We start from the raw sequence: 21,314 nt of genomic DNA on the forward strand, positions 1-21,314 counted from the left end.
TTTATTACGACATCCTGGAGGCATCTGGGATCTCACAGATTCAAAGATTAACATCAAGGCCAAAGAGTGTTTCATCAGCAAGAGGAAAATCTCATTCAGCAGAGGAGGGATGCTGAGTCAATGGGTCTCAGTGTCTGAGCTGGCCGTGAGTCATCCTGACAGCAGCAGGAATTGCTGCTGTAACCTCCAGAGCAGTTTGGATTCAGAAACAATCCATCACCCAGCCAAGGAGTCATTTGTGATGGCCAGATTTGGATCCAGCTCTTTCAGTGCTCCAGGAGATGAGGGTTTGGCTCCACTCCACCCTCCTGTCCTTCTTCATGGAGCTGTAAAGTCACGTTGCACTTTTGTCTGGATGTGTCAGGAGGGGGTTTGCTGCTTGTTCCAGAGGCTTTGGGGAAAGAGAGGAACACAATCCTGTCCATCCCAGATATTTCAGCAGACAGGATTAAGGAACCAATTCCCTTGATCCCCCACATTGCTGCTTCTCACCCCCTTCCACCTGCTCTCCTTGCCTTACCCCGCTTGTCTCTGTGGTTCTGCTCCCTGCTAAGATGGTTTGTGACATTCTAGCTTGGGGCATAAACAGCACAGGGCTGGCTTTGAAAAATATACATGAATAAAAGGTCAAAACTCTCACAGAAAATAATAAAGTTCTTGGTTGGTTGCTGGTTTTTTTTTTCCTGTTGTTTTGGTTTGTTTTTTTTAATGCATAGTTATGAAAAACAACTTAACCTTTGGGATTTTGAGGAATTCACTGTGACAATGGCCCAGTTTAAAAATAACAGCTGCTGCTCCAAGATGAGTGTCCAGAGATGCCAGGTTTGTTCTGTTGGCCCTGAGTGTGTAGTCCCATCTTTAGAGTCCTGCTAATATTGCTGCTCCTGGAAATGCAGAGTATTGGATGTTGGAGTTCCAGGGATGAGTTTTCTTTAGTGAGAAAACAAGGACTTCATTATGCTTCTGGTCTCTTTGATCCTGCCTGCTGTCAGGTTTGAATTTTTGTTTAACAATCTTACAGGGGAAGAGAGAAAGACAAGGGGGAAAAGCCAGAAATGACAAAGTTTTCACTGTAACAACTGTGAGCAGAAAAAATCGTGGTAAAAGGAGAAACACTCATCATGTCTGACTCAGACAAGGATCAGTGTGTTACTGACAGGTGCTTGGGCCTCTTTCCCCCACACGACATCAGAGAGAAAAATTCCTGCTTCATCTGCAAAGGAGAAGATTCAGGTTTTTAAAAACTTTCTGTAATGATTTCAGGAATTCAGTTTGATTTTGGAGACTCGACCTTCCAGAGGATCAAGTCATTATGAATATTTTCCCTGAAAGAGATTTGGGGAAGTGGACAGTTCACAATTAATGGAGTGGACATGAGTAGCTAATGTCTAATATCACTATTTAGGTGTGACAAATACATCAGTTCTGTCATGAGAGTGCTGTTTGTTAGTTGACTGTGAAGCAGAGGAGCAGGAGGAAAAAGCAAAATGCACAAGAGTATCTATGAAGCTGTGAGATAAAATTACCTGGGAGTTTTCTTAGGAAAGCCAACTTAGGCTTGTCTTTACACGAGAAGAATGTAATTTGTTTTGTTTCTCTTTGCTATGTGAGATCAGTGTTGCCACATCTTTTGTTTGGATGCAGATAATGACAAAAAAGTCATTAACTATTGGCAGACTCCACTTTCCAGGGCTCCCAGAGCTCTGCAGAGGCTCCAGGTGAGTCACCAACCCCATCTCCACTGTGTGGAAAGGCCAGGCCTGGGTGGCTTGGGGGTTATCCTGCTGATTTACTGCCTGCTAGAATGAAACAATGACTCAGATTTGGCTGTTGGAATATTCGGGCTGGAAGAGACCTCAAGAGATCCAAACTCAACCTTCCCACACAGAGCAGGGTCAGTCAGCCCCAAAATGTGTCACAGAGAGGGTTTAGTCCTTCTCAAGTGCAGGATTTGTCCTCAGTGAATGTCATAACATTCCTGATGTCACTCTTAATATTTGAAAGAATATTTTTTGTCTTTGTTTGGATGGGTCAGATCACTCTGAGTGAAATCACCAAACTGACTGAACTGTGGAGCTGCAGTTTGCCTTGAAAGCGTGCAAGAGATGAGTTTATTCCTGTAGCATCCTTCCCATGCATTTAGCCAAGAGCACCCTGTGGACATCTATTCCTACCCTTTCCTCTGCTGGGTTATCAGGGTTACTCATTTTTCACAGAGGGCTGTTGGTTCTCATTTCAACCAGAGCTCCTTCCGTGTGCTCACAGGCCTGGGAATGTCTGACAGGAGAACTCCATCTCTTTATCTCCTCTGTGGTCAGCTCACACTCTGAAGAAAAATCTCTGGCCCCAGAGAGTGAACAGCTTAAAGCTCAGAGGAAATATTTCTTCTTTGCTGGGTGTTATTTCTGCTCAGTGAGGAAAAGGCTGGAATCAGCCTCAGGATTTCTGTGTCCATCACACACTCAGGGTAAGCACCATGAGGGTCAAACTCACAGGAAGAATATGGGAGGCCTTCCCAATTTATTTCATTATCTTGACATTTGATATTACAACAGCTTCAGTCCTGTTACTGCCTGGGAGCCACAGCCCTCTCTGAAAGGCTCCTTGGGGAAATCTGGACCAGGAGGGTTTAGGAGCCACGTTACTCTGCCCTTGTGTTTGGTGCTGGTGTGGAGTAAACTCCTCCCTGGCTGCAGAGAGGAGGGGAACAGACAGGTCTCACTTTGTGCCTCGTGGAGGGAGGTGAAGTGAACTGCCACAACTGTGATTTCCTGGGATTCAGTTCTGGTTCCTGAGCCCCTGCAGGAGTTTAGACAGAGCAGTTCCTCCTCTCGGAGTCTGAATGAATCTCATCAGGCTGTAGGAACAGCTGCCACTCTTCACTGACTGTGCTGGCTGTGAATGGTGATTTTAGGGTCCTTGCAGGGCTCCTTCCACTCCACACAGAGCCAGCTCATCCCAGAGCAGCCAGCAGGGGACATTTCATGTGCCACCACGAGCTGGCCATGTGTGCTGGGAGCCTCTGGAAGCTGTGGGATGCTGGAAGGTTCTGACACAGCTTTATTGTCCACTGCTCATGGCCTCAGTGTGTCCAAAGCACTGAAAATGAACAGCATTTTCCACTCTTTCTAAACCTTTGCACTTTATAAACCCTCTTAAGTTAAGAATGATTATGGGAGGAAGGAAAAAGACCTGACTGGATTCTCTTCTCAGCTTTTTAATGTCACCACCACCAAATCTGTGCATCTCAATCCTAAATCTTTCTCCTGCTAGTCCCTATTTTCTCCTGTGATTCTTATCACCCAAAGCCACCAAGCTTCAATACTTCAGGCTGAGATTTTCTGACCTGGCCTCTCTATGTGCTGCTGCTGTAAAAACAAAAATCTTTTCCATCCCATCCAGCAAAAGTAAGGGATGGAGAAGCTACATCACCTGGCTGAAATCTAAGAGCAAAACTTCAATTTCTGCTTTCCCAACATTTTCCTTTTTCCCCAAATTCCGTTCCGAGCCTTGCTGTAGGAAGGTCCCTCCCACAAGTGTAACTCAAGCTGGGTGTGATTAATAATTCACATTTAGTGCTAAAAGCAAATCAGAGTAAATTTTGTATATTTTGCTTCCCCTCTTTAAGCGGTCGGTTTCCGCGGGCGCGGAGCTCGCGGTGACTCACGCCTTACATAAGGAACCAAAACATTCTCCAGTTTACAGAGAAGAATGTTCCTGCTCATTATGGGCATGAAAGGAGATTGCTGCATTTCAAATGACATGTATAATTTAGACACATTTCTGGGACTGTTTGGAACAGGGAATGAAGAGAAACTAAAATGTTTGAAGTGACTTGAGTGCTTCATAGTTTTTAATGTGACTGGCAAAATACACAGCCCGATAACTTTTAAGGCTGCTAATGGAAGATTGGCTCTGAAACTCTAACACATTTCTTTTTCTGTTTCCTAATACCAGTATTTATTTTAAACCATAAATAGAAAGGTATTTAAAAAAAAAAATTAAAAAAAAAAATCTCTTTTTTTTTTTTTTTGCTGCTAGTTACCCGCTGTGCCACCAAAGTGGAAAGAGGAATGGGAATGGTATCCCAGAAAAACCTGGTGAGGAAAATGGCAGCAGGTCTGCTGCATTTGGATGGAGCTGGGAGATTTTTTCCCTGAATGTGAAACCTTCTCTACAAAGGGAGAGCACGGAATATTCATATTCTGTATTTCAACAGTGCAGAGTTTATTCAAAAGAGAATTCAGTAACATATTGGGAAGTATTTATTTCATGGTGTTCTTTTTAGAGTGTTATGGCAAGCCAAATCCAACACAAGCTCTGGAGTTTTGAGGCTGGACAAGCCCCAGATGCCCTCATGCTCTGCAGATTATCCTCACACATTCTGTACTGGCACGCTTTGGTGACCACGGGCTGTCCTGAGAAGGCAGAACTGTGATTCTCTCCTCTCTCTCTGCCCCATTTATTGAGACATTTTAGAAGGAACCAGACACAATGTCTGTGTTCCAAGGGCTGCTCTTGGCAGCAGCTGGTTTGGTGCATTTCTCCAGAAAATTGCCCATTTTTTTCAGAGCTCTGTGAGTCTTTTGAGCAAACGCAGTGGGCAGCTCCCTCTGAGCAGTGGGGCAGCCTCTGTCCTGACTTTGGAACCCCCTGTAGAAATTTGGATGAGATCAATGCCTCACAAAAATCTCTCAAAACTGTTGCATTATTTATTTTTATTCTGCTTCAAGGACAACGCTTTTCAAACCAAGAGATGACACAAAGGAGCCCTGGGCTGTATAAATATAGAATCTTTTTATTTTTTTGGTTAATAGATACAGTACAATTTTTGACTACATAAGAAAGCCTTGTTTTCAGTGCATACATTCTTCAGACACACAGGAACATGGCAGACAAACATTCCTTGGTGGTTTGAACATGGCACTTGGTTTATTTCTGTAAGTCCCAAGTTCCTGGCTTCTCCCAGTTTCCCTCAGTTTATTTCTGTAGGTCCCAAATTTCTGGTTTTTCCCCAATTTTCAGCAGCTGCTTGGACAACTCAAGGTCTGAGGGAAAATGAATTGAGTGCTACCAGGAGAACAGGACACTGCTCAGTGCATCCCACACTGCTCTCCCTTGTGGTTTTCCTTTCCTTTCCCAGCAAGTTTTCCTTTCTATCTCCACCAAAATGGAAATAACAATGTCAGACAAACCACCCAGTGCCTGGGCTCAACACCTCCACAGTCCCCTGTGCACTGCCTGACTCCTGAGAGTCCAAATCCCAAAGTCCTCCCTGAATTTCACTTGTGTAAGGTGATGCTGGTGCCACAACTTCAGCAAAACTCTTTCTGTTCTTTTGTGGTGAGTAAAAAACCCAGTAAAAAATGGATCCCAGGGTTTGGCCATTACATTTTCAGGGAGGAAAAAGAGAATTATTGCTGCCTTTTGTGTTTTTAATTCATTGTATGATAAGAGAAAACCTCTAGGCTGATCTGTGGGTACGATAGTGATGCTGAGCAATTCCTGTGCTCAGGGAAAGCTGATAATGCTTATCTTGCTCTGTAGCCATTTGCTTGCAAACTGTTCCTGGTGTGTCCCCTTGGTGCTGGTGGGATTTAGGGATCCTGGAGTGCACAGGAGAGCAAATCCAGTGGGAGAAACACCTGGATGCTCTGGGGCAGCAGGTGAGAGGAGGGACAGTTTGTGGCAGGGGGATGTCAGGCAGAGCAGCTGGGGGTCTGCAGGAGCCCTCAGTGTGTTCACCTGCAGCACTCAGGGCGTTTGTTTGACACCTTTACTCGGAGTTTTAGCTGACTTCCTTTATATCCCAAGGAGATACTTGGGATGTGTCTTGCTGGGGATCTCCTCCTTGTGGGGATAACTTGGGAGAACCTTACAGAAACCTCATGGTTTGAGGGAAGGACTCTGGGAAAGATCAGATTCACACAGTCACCAGCCTTCATTTTGCTCCAGACAGCAATATTGAAAAATCAGTAGATTAAAAAGCTTCTCCCATTCAGGGAAGGGCACAAAGAGACTTCCAGACAAAGTAATACAAACTGGTTTTCCTTGGCTATATATTGAGGATTTAATGTGAAAATCTCGCTTTAGATTATCTAGTTCAGCCTCTGCAAGCACAGGATAAACAGCAGTGAAATGATCCTATACCTGATCTTATGGAAAAGGCAGAGCAAAGCAATCCAAAGAGACTGGGAGAGCAAATTACAAGAAAAAGATGAAAAGTAGAGAAAAAAAGGAGGCAGGAAATTGTTACAAGCACCAGCCTGAACAAGAACATGCAGGTGAAGGCACTTGGACACCTAAGTGGGAGGTGATTGTTGGAGAAGAGACAACACAATTCCATGGAGAGCTCGGAGCTCCTTTGCCCTGATTCTCTGGGCTTGCAGGAGCACAAAACCAGTAGGAGTGAGCACCATCAAAGGAAACCAAGGTTGGTGTTAATACAGATCTCACTGAGCTCGGGTTAGAGAAAGCAGCTGGCAGACAGGAGTCGAGTAAGAATCCCTGAGAAGTCTGAAAAAATAATAAACATCACATCATTTAAACAATTTACCCCTTCTGATCCTCTAGCCAATCCACCAGCCTCCAATTAAAACCCAGGCCGTGGAAATCCCTCACCTTTAACACGAGCTTCACATGGTGAGGCCTCCAGGAATGAGATAAACCTGCCAAATTCCTCCAGATTCCTGTTTCCTAACTGAAACTAAATAATGTGGAGAAGAAGTGAGAGGCAGAGACACTCCCAGCCAAGAGAGCTGCTGTGCCATGGCACAAGTGGGGCACTGTAAACTGGAGCCTGGCCTGCAAGCATTAGTGAAATGTTTAGTACAATACTTAACTCTGTTACATCTGGGTATTTCTTTCTCTTTGGACTAAGATGTTACAAATTTTATCATATAAATGCAATACTATATTTGTTGCTACAGGGTACACTATATACATTGTTGGAAGAAGAGAACAATAATTAAATTAAGGGAGGCAAGAGAAGGACAAACAAAATATTAGTAAATAAAATAGAATATGTTCAATAATACTTTTCAGGCAATACTTTTGCTTGTTACATTTACTATAAGGAGGAAAAAAAAATAAAATCTTCCACTCATTAACACTGGGAACAGCTGCCCAAACATCAGTCAGTCCCTTCCATCGCTGGATCTGCTCAGGACCTTCTTGATTCTGCCACTGCAGAGGAGCCCTCAGTTTTGGGGCTGTCAGTGCAACCAGGGCTTTAAACATCTCGAGCACTGGAGCCTGGGTCCTGTTCCACCCTCTCAGGAGGCACAGAAAGGCTGGTGTTTGCTGCTGAGAGCCAGAAGAGCTCCCCAGGTGTGCTCCCGTGCCTCTGCTCCCAGAGAAACCCCTGCAGCTCATCCTGCAGAGAAGGGGAGGCCACCTGCCCTGTTCACCCAGCAGAGCTTCCCATTCTTCCTCAAAACACAGAGCACACGTGCAGGTTTTGTTCCTACTTTTCAGAGTTCCTAAGGGAAGGTTTTCCAACGCTGTTTGCTCACCCTCCAGCTCAAGGTGCAGTATCAAACATCTCCAGCCGAGCCCATCCACAGCAGTGCCACACACTCTGTCTGAGCCTTCTTCTCCTTTGCCTCAGCAATAATTTATTTCCACAAGAACTGATTGATTACTTGATCAGAGCTATAGTTAATAGTGTTTGATGACAAACCAATCCAATGAGCTTCCTGGGGCTCACCAGAATTCTTTCCCAGTAGTTTCTTCTCTTCTATGACCAGCTCTACTTAACACATAGGTACTAAAATACAAAGCAGTGCAAAATGACCATAAAGCAACTACAGCTTTATGAGCAGGGGGGCTCATACAACTACAACTACAACTAGGAGCAGGGGGCTCTGGAGGGACTGCAGGTGATTAATAAGTGACTCTGAAGTCAAGGAGAAGAAGCAGTGCAGTTCCCCAGAGCCCATCCTTCAGATGCTTGAGAGTTCACAGTTATGTGGTGTGGGGTTTGGAGGTTTGTTTTCCCCTTTGACAATACCTGAGGCTTGTTTGTGATTCCTTCAGCACAGCCCACTGCAAGCACTCATCCAGAAAACTTCCTTTGCTGCTGCGAGGGTGTGCAGCTGTCTTTGCCAAGGTAACATCATCTTTTGCAAGGCTTGGATTCCATCCCCCTCTAGTCTGAATCACGAAGAAAAATTCTTTTTTCCGCTGGAGAAGTCAAATCATGGAAGGAAAGGGCTGTGCAGAGCTTGGAGGAAACTGCACAGGGAGCCATTTCTGGATGAGTTTGTAACTCAGGAGGCTGCAGCCCTTGCTGTCAGTGAACATCTTGTTCAGCCTGGCTTTTTCTCCTCGCAACCTGGAGACCTTTCCCTTCCTAAACTTTAAATCTGGCTCTGGTTGTTACAGAGCACGTGAAAGGCTGGGGATTATTTGCTGATGTCTGAGGCTGCTGTGGTGATGCACAGGGCACCTGGGCACACTTGTCACAGTCCCTGCCACACACAGCTCCGGGGCAAAAACCCACTGGGAACGTCTGACAGGCGAGAATTTGTGATCCTTTCAGTCCTGCTGCAACAAAAGCTTTGAATTACCCTGAACCCAGGAAGGGCTTTGCATATGATACCAGTATTTACCTTGGCAAGACAGTCAGAGATAAATGTGTGTCACATGGGCTTGGAGCTTAGCAGGGACAGGATCCCCAGGGTGAAACCCTTGGGCACCAGCCACAGAATCCAGAGGAAATGCTTTTTTCTCTTTTCTGTGTTGTTTTAGTAAATAGCCTGTGTGCAGAAAGGAAACATAAAAATGCTGCTGCCCTGCTGGTGCCTCAAGGATGTGTGTGAGTTTTTGTGTAACTCTCATGCTGGTAACGAGAGTTTTCTGCACATTCACACAAATGTGTGTGAGCTGGGAAACTCTGTTTGAGTTGAGAAGGTTCTTACTTAAGGCACTGATTTTTGCCTTGAAACCATTACAGATGCATCTCCAGCAAGGTTCCCTATTGCATGTCTGCAGAATAAACTGCTTTTTGAACAAGGGGAAAGCCCAGGGCACCAGATTTAACCACACTGTGTGCCCTGCTGGCCCAAAAGAGCAGGCACACCAGCACTTCCAGCTTCCTCTGGGCTGTGCCATCTTTAGGAGTGTATCCTCTGGGCAATGGAAATCATTAAATCCAAATTGCAACCAAAATAGCTTGGATTGGAAAACATTTCAGAAACATTTACAGGAGGTGAAATCCCAGGTTAGGGAGGGTGTTTCAATTTCAGTTTTCCTCCAAGCCCAAAACATTCACGTTTTTTGACAGATCCCTTCCAGCACTGGCCTAACCAATCCCTGCAGGGTGTGCCAGGGCCAGCAGCTTGAATCTTGTGTTCCCAGCAGCTTGGCATGACCTTCACAGGGTGAAATGGGAATGCAGGAACCCGTGGATCTGCCAGGGTCAATGAACAGCCCCAGCCAGGGGAAGGAGTGGCAGCACCTCAGGGTTACACCTCCCTCTAGGACTCTGACAGAATGTCATTAACTCACTGCAGATCTTGCAATAGGCCTTTTAAAAAGAGAAGAGAGAAGATGCTCTTAAATTGTTTCCAATCACACCCAAGACGTGCCAGAAGAATCAGGTGAGGCATTATCCCAGCAGAATTCCCTTCTGTTTCATCCAGGCTCCCTGGGGCACAGGAGAGCTGGCAAGGCTGGGGTGCAGCCTGTGCTGGGGCACTGCTTACACTGGGGGGGCCGAGTAGTGGATGACAGAGTTGTAATCTGGGGGAGGGCTGTGGCATTCCAGGTTGGGATCCATGGGGAGCAGGACAGAGTCCTCCAGGGGAAAGTCCATGGTGTCCTCTTCCACCTGCACTGCTGGCTGGTACTTGACAGTCTCGTGGTCACACAGGATGGATTCCTTGCTCCTGCTCACAGCTCTCCTCCTGTTGGGAACAAACATTGGGATGTATCCGGCCTGGCTCTGGAATTAATGGGCAAAATCATTTCTTTAAGGAGTAAATATATAAAAATATCAGTTTACCTCTCTGGCACCCTGTAAGGCAGTGACATTTTGCTGACTGGATGAGGGAACTGAAATAGGTATTTTAAATAGCTCTGTGTTTTAAAAGTAGATTTGGGAGTAGTTCCAGCTCTGCTGCCCTGTCCTTTCAGCTCACCACATTTCAGTGCACTACAGATCTCTTACTTGTAAAGGCACCTGTCCTGTACACACAGTAATATCCTCCCTCATTGTTCTGACAGAGGTCAGTAAAAATTTGACTTTTCTGAAAGAAGAACTGAAGGCTCTGACTCTTCCTGAAGCATAATAAAGGAGGAAATACTGAATAATCTCTGACAGACTCCAATTTAAACCGATACTGAAAGCAAGAGTGTGTGTTGAACGGGCTCAGGCAGTGCAGGGCAAAATCCCTTTGATATTCCCAAGCCCTTGACCATTCCTGACCAGGGGCTGGTGAAGAACAGTGCTGTGCAGCATTCCAGATGCTTTTGTCTCCTGTCTTCCCTTGTTCCAGGTGATGGAGGGTGGCACAGAGCCTCAGGGTTAAAAGCAAAGAAGAGAACCCTGAGATTTGTATCATGAGGAACAGCAGGGGCTGTGGAGAACTCAAAAGGTTCTTTTTGTCATTGCCTTAAAAAGAATGTTCTGCCAACCTCGGTTTCTGAGCAATTCATGGGAAGAGGCCTGGATAATTGAGGGGTTCTCCAGAGGATTCCAGAGTGAGAGTGGCTTTTGAGCTGCTGCACTTTGCTCAGGACCCTTTAACTGCAGCTCTTGGGAAGGAACCCCAGGCACAGACTCATCACTGCTCAGCTCAGAATGACTGGGAGAATGAAAAATCAAGCACTTTGTGAGTGTACTTCTTATGTGTTTAAAGTAGTATCAAGTTACATTTTAATGACCCAAAACCAAATCTGAATAATCAACAGTTCATCAAATAATTGTAGAATTCATTACACTCATTTTACTGGCACTTCTGCAGTGTTTCCAGTCCCCAGCAGCTGCTCATTTGCTCACTGGGGTGCTTTGGGAAGAAAGCAGAGCCAGTTCCTGCTCCAGGGAACAAACCAGGAGCCAGACACAGCAACTGGAGGGAGGGCAGCAAGAGCCATGAATAGGAAAATAGCAGTTCCAGGACAGGAGCTGTGTGTGTGAGGTGTTTTTGGGATGGCACAGCAGAGAGAGCAGCCTGGATGGCCACACACAGCTCCTTTCAGCTGCAAAGGGTAAATCTGCCCTGCTGGGTTCTGCTGTTGGGACTTTACAAGTTGTGTTCTCTTGCCTCTGAATTTGGAAAGTCAATCTGTCAAAAGCTTCAGGTTTCCACAAGGTGCAGATATTGTCACTGGCTGACTAAACCAGTGTCACTATATTAAAAAAAATAAATGTTTTTTAAAATTTGTGGTGGTTTTGGAAAGATCCCAGGTGTTCAGAGCTCTGGCTGGAGTAGAACACTGGTTTCTGCTCTGTGCACAGCCACAGGAGCAGCCTGCAGGCTCCATCTGTGGATTACCTACCCCTGCAGCTCTCTGCTGTGGGGGAATGTGTGGTGATGTTCCTACATCACTCATGAAGCTCCTGTGCAGCCAAATTCACACAACACACAGCTGAGGCTCTGATCAGCTGCAGAGGGACGTGGCTGGTTCATTTAGGGTCTGGTTTTAGTGTGCTGGGCTGGCTTTGCACAGCAGGTTTGAATCTCCAGCTTTGGGAAGTGAGCCTGAGCTGTAAGAGCCAGCCCACCACGTCTTGCATGTCCAGAATGGGGTTCTGTGATTGCTGCAGAGGTTTTAGAACAAAACTGCTCTTTCTGTGCTTTCACACCTGCACAAGGCATTGAAACCAAACCAGAGCAGAAATTCTAAAATAAATACTAACCCTCAGAACTTCAACAAAAACTGTAGCACCCTCTGCTTTCACAACTAAGTTTTTCCTCATTGTCCAGAGAGAAACATGAGTGGAAACTCCTTGTGCTTCCTACAGATTTGGCATCTGTCCATCCTCTACACAGTTTGTCTGCAGATAAACCACACAGTGCAACCACACTTAGCCTCACTGCTTATTTATGGAATTCTATTTTTGTTGCTCAGTTCCATTGACTCATGGCAGACAATTCCATGGGTGCTCTGGTTTCCAATTTGCCAGGTATTAAAGTTGCCACTGGAGACAGGAGAAGTTTGAGAGTATCTGTTTAATTTGGCTCCCAAAATTAATTTATTCTTAATATATATATTATATTCTTGTCTGAGTTCTTAGGGTTTGGTTGGTCAAACAGTGGGAGTTTTTCAGCCCCCTGCAAGTGTTCCTGTAGGGTTCCTGCCCCTGTGGGTCAGGAGTTTGGGTGTGGGGAATAACTCTGCCTGCTGCTGAAATCAGGCTGAGCTTTGGAGGATTCCTAAATTTGCCATCTCCTCTCTGCTCCAAAGACAGAAAGCTGCTGGCTTAGGTCAGAAGGAAGTTGTGTCACTTGCTATCTAATGGCAGAGCAAAATGCAATTAACTTCCAATACTCTTCCTTTCATCTAAATGCATTTCCTAATTAAAGCTCTCCGTGGGCCTTTGCATTTCCCCTTTCATGCTGCTGCCACTGACACGCTGTGCACGTACAGATGCTGCTCCTGGGGCTCAGGCTGCTCAGCCCTTTTCCATCTGTCCTTGGCATCCAGGAACTGCTCCAGCCCCTCAGAGCTCAGCCTTGCCCTGGCTGTGGTGGCTGCTCAGGGCTCCAGGGGACACCAAAAGCCCCTTTGTGGCCTGGGCCACTTGCCCTGTGCAAAGAGAGACCCCCAGTAAAGACTCTCTGACCGGAGGGGTTTGGTTACTCACACAGCTGTGCAGCTCCACAAGTCACTGGTGGTTATGTAATGAACTAATTTCATTAACATCTATGAATTTAATCTCATTAAATTCCTTGGTTCAGGCCCTGCCCTGCCCACCAGGGGTTTCCTCCCTGCTCTTTCTCTGCAGACCCCACAGTGCTGAGGAGCCCATCAGAGATGCTCAGTTTGGATAAAACCATCCCAGCCCAGGCTCCCCTGTCAGGGTTCCCACCATTACCCTGAGGATCAGGGTGGGAAAACCACAACATTCAGCTGGAATTCAGCTGGAATTCAGCTGGAATTCAGCTGCCCACTGACCCAGACTTGTCACAAATCGCAGTGACCACCCTGAGAACTCGTTTGTCCTTGCACAAGGTGTCCTGGTTGGGGACACAGCCTGAATATTGAGGAATCTTCCACAAATTTTTCAGCTTTCTGAAGGTGCCAAAATTGTTTAGAAGATGCTACAGAGGATAATCCTGCAGTAGCTTGAAGGCCTGAGTGACCTACTGAGGCTTTTTCTTCCTGCTGTACAAACCACAGATTCTGGAGGTAGAAAAACACTGAAATCATCAAAGAGCTGGGAAACCATTAGTGGAGCTGTTTATTTTATAGAAGATGGAGCCAGTTTCAGTTAATCTAAATTTTGGGGTCAATGACTTGAAGAGGACTGTGGAGAAAGAAGGATGGCTGCAGGAAAATCCCCCTGAGCAGGGGGGGATCCCAGCCCCAAGGGCAGCAGCTCCTACTGCTCTGCAATAAGAAACACGAGAATTTTACTCTCAGTAGGAAAAACTAATGGACTTTTCTGTCCATGTAGGAAACCTGGCCATGTTCAGAAGCTGTGTTTAGGGAAAGATGAGAAATTGGGCTGATTGCTGCCAAGTAGAGCAGTTTGTCTCATGACTCCATCTCCTAATAACATGTAGGAGCTTCAGGGCTTTGTAGGAGCTTTCAAAGGTGTTTAATGAGGCTCAGAGTAAGAGTGGTTATTTTTTTCTTTTAATTTTTCTGCAATTAAAGAAATAAAAGGGGTATTTTTTACCTTTCTGATTCACAGTTTGCTTTAATATATTTTCAACTGAGTGCTGTGCAGGAGGAATTTCATCCTGGGCTCCCCTCTGGCAGTACCAGTGCATCAGCATTCTGCTGGCAAGGAGGACTCGAGGGGCTGGGCTCAGGAATTCATTGTTTGGAAGCATTTTTAAATACAAATTGCAGGTTCTAAAGCTTTCCCAGGCCAAAGCCACCCTTGTGTCCCCTCACAGGTGTGGCCAGGCTGCTCAGCTGTCCCTGTCCAAAAGCAGTGGGATGGAAAACACTGCAGTCAAATCCACAATTCCCCTTCTAGTCCTTGCTACTGTAAGCACAGTGCATAATCCTTGTAAAAAAGGTGGTTTACATAACTCCTGAGTAGCTACTCATTCCAAGTTGTAGTTTGGAGAGCTCAGGTCAGGTAATAGTGCAAGCTGCTGCACGACACAATAAATGTATTTATTATTTCTGCCCTGGAGCAAACATGTTCCCATGCCTCGTTTCTCTGAGAAGGTGAGAAAGGATTCCAGCCCAATCCTGGCTGTATTTTTGTTGTGTTCTTTGTGTTTGGACACAAATGCCTGCTGTTCCTGAGCAAAATCCACCATTTCAGTATTCCTGCCTTGCCTTAGGCCCAGCTTGTTTTGGCAAAGGCAGAGCCCTCAGTGATGGGATGAGGATGCAGCATCCAGAGCCCAGAGTGGATCAGCTGAGCCTCAGCTGATCTCGTGGGCCTGGGCCAGAACCAGATCAGGGCTCTGAGCAACAGAGGATAATTGGGTTTGGGGGAAGAAGGGGAAGAGCTGGGGGAGGACAGCTGAGCAGATACCAAACCTTTTGTCATCTTAAACAATAACTTGATTATAGAGTCTCTGGGAGGATTTTAAAGCAGGGCTTGGCAGTAGCCTGATAATATTATGAGATGGAACCTGACACCAGAGTCATCCCATCATTAAATCCCTCTGTGCTCCCTGTGCTTCCCTGAATGCTGATTCCAATGTTGTTATCCCAGTCAATCTTTCCATCTCTCACTGCAGCTACTGCTGTGACTTTCTACTTCAGCTGTATAAAATACTCAGAACTTCCCTGCTCTGTTTTAGCAGTAGGAAAAGCTCAGGCCTGGTTAGTCCAGCCTAACAGTGAGCCAGGCCCAGAGTATCAGATTCATCCTCACTAAACTCTTGACACTGACACTCTGTGGTGTGTGTTGTTGGCAAATTTTAGACTCAACAGAGGAATGAATGCAGGATAAATAAACAGTGAGATTTTGGCAAAAATAATAAATGCAGCCACCCTGGTTTAGAAAACATGCTAAGCCTTTGAACAGCTTTGTTTTAGAAAAGAAAGACTTTGAAAAGGATCCAGGGTAAATGTTTTTGATAGAGAGAGATACACCATTAACAAGGGTGACTTTATCTCCCCTGTTAAACCCACACTCCCTTCTGACCTCTCTGGATTATTCCACAGGCTTTGGAGCCTTGTCTGTCCATTGTCAGTGCAGGGGCACCCAGGGGTGTCCTGTCCTCAAACAAGAGGGCTTTGGGGTGCTCTGCTCTTTAAAACTGCTCTTTGTGCCAACGAGGGGCTGCGAGATTCCAAAAAAAAACCAAAAGGCAGCTGACAAAAAAGCTTTCTCAGCTGGACCTCAAACCCCCAGGGAAGGATGTGGCCACAGCTGGGTGGGTGCCATGGGCCTGGGAAATGGGACAGCAGCACAGCTTGTTCTGCTGGGATGGCCACAGAAGGGCTCAGGAACCTTGTGCTGGATGGAATCCCCATGGAAGTGTTGATAGAATCCTCATGGAGGGGTTGAGTGGAAGTGGGGAGAGCCCTGGTGGTGGGGTCAGGCAGGGATCCACTGCCCCCAGAGAGCCTCATTCACTCCCAGTGGCCCTGAGAGCAGTTCAGAAGGTTTTCCTGGAAATCTGGAAAGAACAGGCTGTTATGGAATTTTTGTGTTTCTACATCTGGCTGGGTGTTGACTTTCCAGATTTTCAGGAGAAAGCTTAGACAGGGCAGAGAGGGAACCTTCCTCTGCCAGCTCTTTATCCAAACAGGAGAAATGCAAAAGGGAAAAGCTGCTTAGGGGTGATGACAGGAATCCTCAGAGGGATAAACCCCACCTGGGAGGCTGCTGTGTGTGTGCTGGATTTGTGCCAACGTGGCACCGTGCAGGAAAGAGGTGAATCAGCCCAGGTAAAGCATCACAGCAATGCAGCTCCTGACATTTGAGCTCCTGCTTTTCCTGCTGGTGCCATTTGGTCTCCATAGCAATGGATTGTGCTGGCAGGAATGCTCTGGGTGTGTGCAGGGGATAAAAGCATGGAAATGGGTTGGGATTGCTGCTAATCCCACCAGGTCCAGCCCTGGGATGCTGCTACAGGGAAAATACTGCTGGGCAGCAACATTCCAGGGCCACACTCCCATCCAGAGTGTTCTAATGCTTCTGTTAGTGTTGTCCACCTTTCCTTATGAAATCTCCTTTTTCCTCCTCTCCTTCTCCCTTTTCCTCCTCCTCTCCCTCTCCCTTTTCCTCCTCCTCTCCCTCTCCCTTTTCCTCCTCCTCTCCCTTTTCCTCCTCCTTCTCCCTTTTCCTCCTCCTCTCCCTTTTCCTTCTCCTCTCCCTTTTCCTCTCCCTCTCCCTCTCCCTCCTCCTCTCCCTCTCCCTTTTCCTCCTCTCCTTCTCCCTCTTCCTCCTTTTTTTTCTCTCTTTTCCTCCTTTCCTGCCTTCAAACAGCAGGGAATTGATGCTTCTAAGGCACCAAAAGACAAGGCAAGGCCTTTCCATCTGCTTTTCTCTCTGAGTGAGAGTCAACCCCTTCCAAACTGCCACACTCTGACCATGCCCTCTGCTGGGAACTCTGCCAGAATATCCAGAATATCCAGAATATCCAGAAACCAGGCTTCTTCTCATCCCTCACTTCTCTTTAATGCAGAAAAGGGGTGACTTGGTGTAGAACAAACAAAAGCTCTGCTGGGAAAGGTCGTGGAGTTCCTCAGTACAGAGAAAACTCATACAAATCTCAGTAGATTACAGAGAAAAATCTAGGCAAGTAGTAATTAGCTTAATTAACTGAATAGACATGGAATTCATTGCTACATAATAATTGTTTTTAAAATATTTTGGGCAGATTTCTTTGAAATTCTCCATGTTGACATTTGAATCAGTAAAATGGGTGGAGAAGTTTTTCACTCCTGGCTCACCTCTGCCTGAGTGCTTGGTACTGAAATACAAAGAACTGTGAGCAAAAAGCTAAAAATCTGCTTTTAACCTTGTATTGTTCCATGAGTGGATGAACACACAGGAAACCCTGTCCAGGCTCTGTTTGTAAACCAGCTGTGAACACAGCCCAGGGATCATGGAGGTGGTGGCATTCAGGGAATTCTCTGCAGTTCTCAGTGATGATAAAGCAAATGCAGCAATCAGGGCTCTGCTAAAGGCACTGCTTTCAAGTTCTTGGACTGCTCTTTGCTGTGCTCAAGCATTTGAAATTTACTCACATCCCATGAGCTGCAAAGATGCCACTCCTTCTGTCTGAGTTAAATATACACACTGGTATAATTACAAATGTCAGCTTTTGGATTAATGAATCAAGTTCTTCAAACTCTGCTCCATCACCAAGAGGGAGCACTGGGGAGGCAGTGGACAAACAGCTAAATTAGACCTCAATATTCTCATTTTTTTCATCCCATCATTTCCCATTTGCAGAATCTGGTGCCCCTCGATCTTAAAATGCATTTCCAGGGTTTTCTGGTAATGGGGCTGAAATTCAGAGTTCATCTCCTCTTAGCTTGCCTGGATATCCAGAGGTTTCTTTTTGACAGCAGAAACAAAACTGCAAATTCCAAAAGAATTTCTCTGAAAGGAAGAAGTGTCTGAAAAAGAAATCCCCCAGAGTACTCACGCCAGAGCCATGATCCCATAGGGCCAGGAACGGATTTCCAACCTCTTGGGGCTTTTTATCTCTTCTGAGGTCAGCACCATCCCACTGTCAGACTCCTGAGGAGCAAAAGGAAGGAACATCAGGGATATCTGGAACCTGGGACTGCAGGATATTCTTTTCTCAAGGCCTGTGTTATCAATTTTTATCCAAGTCTTCCTGATAATGCTGCTCTGGAGCCTGGGAACGTTTCCCTTGTTTTTATGACATTAAAGTTTTTGATCTGCATTTCCAAAGAGCACCCTTAAAATGAACATATCAAAAAATAATTTGACATTTTCAAATTGGAAACTGATATTAAGCATGACATATGGGCACTGTGTACGTAGGATAGCTGAGATATGAATAGACTGGGATTCATAAAGAATATATCCAATAATTCTGGCTGGGCTCCTCCAAAGAAAAGCTCCTTAAATACCCACTGGAAATCCACAATTAGAAACACTGGGGTTTGAAGGAAGTGGAAGTTCAGCAGCATTTTGTAAATGCAAGTTCTTTGTCAAGATAGATGGCCCTGGCCTTTAGGGATTTTTTTTATGAATTTTCCAACAAAACTGTCTTGATTAGAGTTGGGATTGTGATTCTGCTGCACTTAAAGCTGAATCTCAAGGCTGCAGTTAAACTTTGTGCTAAGTTTATACAAATACACAGACATCACAGTCCTCATTTTAAGTAATTTAATAATATTAAATGATCTGGGTGTTTCTTTGCACTTGAAGTGTTTTGTGATGCTGGAAAGTTGCTCATCTGTGCATTTGTCAGAACCAAGACAGCAAAAGCCCTCAACATAGAAGAGAAACTCTTATTTTATCAGTCAAACTGATCAAGGTGTAAAAAATAATCTCATCAGACAATAAATAACAAGAAAAAGCCTTTTTACACATGCTCTGGTCATCTATCAGTTGTTAATAAGGCCAGGTCAAAAATGAGTTTCTAAAGTGAAATCCTGAATGAATGAGGTCTGTCAAAGCCTCAGCTTGTCCCTGGATTTTATCTTGACTCTTTCCCCTTCAGACAGGAGGAATAGGAATGTTTTATCCGGGGGCTGCTCTGATTTCACTTCCACCTCTCTGCTAAAAGAATCTCCCCTGATTGCAGATAACTGCACAATGGCAGGAAGGTGTGGTGGAGCATTCAGAGCTCTTTGAAATAATGACCTAATGACAATTCAGGCTTGATAATTAAGAAAACTTCAATAACCAAAGTACACTTCCATTGTCCAAAAGTAGATCACACACTGATTTTAATTTGAAAGACCCTTATTGAAACATTTATTAATGTTTCCATTTAATTTCAATTTATTTCAGTTTAATTCATTTCAATTTAATTTATTAATATTGTATATAACATATAATATAAGGATATATTATATTATATATATACACAATATATTATATGTAATATAAATATATACAATATATTATATCTAATTTATATATAAATTATATATACTATATTATATATATAATATATATTATATATAAATGTATATATATTATATATAATATAAAGATATATTATATATATACAAATATAAAGATATATAATATAATATAATTATATTATATTATATTATATTATATTATATTATATTAATATTATAACATTACATTACATTATATTACATTACATTATATATAAAAATAATATATAATATATAATTATATAAAACACAAATATATAAATATATATTAATATATTATATATATACTTATAATTATTATATAATTATACCTATTTATTATTAACATTTATTTCTAATCTCTTGATGTATTCTCATCCTTTTTTTGTTATATTATAAAATATACAAATATATAAAAATATAAAATATATATAAATATATCTTATTATATATTTATTATATATAATAAATATATGTAAATAAATTTATATCTACATCAATATATATATTAATATATATAAATATATAATTATGATATCATGATTTCTATTTATTGTTAACATTTATGTCTAATCTTCTGATGTATTATCACCCTTTTTTATATAATAAATTATATAAAATATATATTTATATATATTCTATAAAATATATATAATATATAATTATTATACAATTATATCTATTATTAACATTCATTTATATATTTATATTTATATTTATATTTATATTTATATTTATATTTATATTTATATTTATATTTATTTATTTATTATTAACATTTATTATCACCCTTTCTGGAACCTTTTCCCCCCTCATGTAAAGGTTTATTTGAAAATGCCACGAGCTCTTAGGCAGGTAATGCAGGTGCTGGCAGCAATAATCTCTTGAGACTGCACTGATCCAGCAAATGCCTTTGTGTGGTTCACAGGGACAGATTTTATCCTGCAAGGGGAAGATGCAGGAACCAGGGAAATTTCTAAGCTGCCTAATCCCTGAGATGTGCTGATAAGGAGAAAGAAATTCCATCTGGGAAAATACAAGGCAATAATGGGCCTCAGTCTGTGCTCAGCAGAGAAGAAATGGGAAACAGGCTGTGCTTGTCAAGGACATGGAATATTCCCAGGAAAAGCTGGAGCTGCTCTGAGCAATGGCTCTGTCCAGGAGGGACCCTCAGCTGGAGCCTTTCCTTGGCTCACCTGAGACTTCTCCTCCTGGGGCAGGAGAATTCCTCAGGGATTCCAGCTTCAATTCAAGCTTTCATCCTCCTGGAGCACTTGGGCCCTGCAGAGGTCCCTCCTTAGGGACACAGAAGGTGCCACTGGGGCAGCAGGTGGGGACAGCACGTGGAGCTGCAGCCAGGGCTGCCTGGACCACACAGGGAATTCAGGAGATGTTCTTGGGGATTTTTTAAATAAGAAAATCCAACCCATACCTTCAGGGGAAGCCAACAAGCAGAACCCTCATTCTGTAACAAAACAAGCCTTTGTTTTCCCCTGGAGGGAAAATTAAATGCTTTAACACTCTCCCACCCTGCAATGGCATTAAACTGGTAATAAATACATTCACCTGCAGAGAGGAAAATCCAGGGAATCAAGACCAGGATCTTGAATCTTGTTCTTGTCTACCCAGAACTGAACACCTTCACCCTCACCAAGTGATTTGCTGTCTTGGCCAGCCAGAATGTCCAGAATTCTGGACACATTTCCCTCAAAGAGTTCATTTGAACAAGCTGCCACTTTCTTATGGTGGATAAACATCTTGAAATATGTAATATAAAGCCCCTTAGCCTGATCAAAGCCAGGGCAATCACATGTGAGCTTCTCTTTAAATTATTTAAGAGAAATGCAGGTCTCTCTTTGTTGTCACACAGCCATGGGTGTGAGATGCCAGAGCCAAATCTTCAGCCTGATTTAAAGTTCTCCCCTACCAAACAGATTCCAAAAGCTCTAATGAGTGTTTCTGGTGCTGGTGACGAGTGATCTGTGAACCTGCTGGGGAAGGATGCAGTCACCTCTCTTACCTCATGCATCACTTTCTCCTTTTCCACTGGCACCTCATCAAATGTCTTCACACTCAGGGGTCTCTTCTTGCTGCTGTTACTGAAAGCAGGAAAATTGAGGGGTCAGCACAAA

General features: G+C 44.0%; 1 protein-coding gene across 1 annotated transcript in view; it reads right to left on the bottom strand.

The window, feature by feature from the left end:
- Positions 1–4,777: 4,777 nt before the first annotated feature.
- Positions 4,778–21,314, bottom strand: part of LOC107203705 (vascular endothelial growth factor receptor kdr-like) — a 71,344-nt gene continuing 54,807 nt past the window's right edge. Inside the window, exons 23-25 of the mRNA XM_033514175.1 lie at positions 21,203–21,281; positions 17,745–17,839; positions 4,778–9,908 (exon numbers count right to left, since the gene is read on the bottom strand). Of these exons, the coding sequence (XP_033370066.1) occupies positions 9,704–9,908; positions 17,745–17,839; positions 21,203–21,281 (379 nt within the window). The 3' untranslated portion in view covers positions 4,778–9,703. The remainder of the gene's footprint in view (positions 9,909–17,744; positions 17,840–21,202; positions 21,282–21,314) is intronic.

The sequence above is a fragment of the Parus major genome, chromosome 4A (genome assembly GCF_001522545.3).
Source record: "Parus major isolate Abel chromosome 4A, Parus_major1.1, whole genome shotgun sequence".
Lineage (NCBI taxonomy): Eukaryota > Metazoa > Chordata > Aves > Passeriformes > Paridae > Parus > Parus major.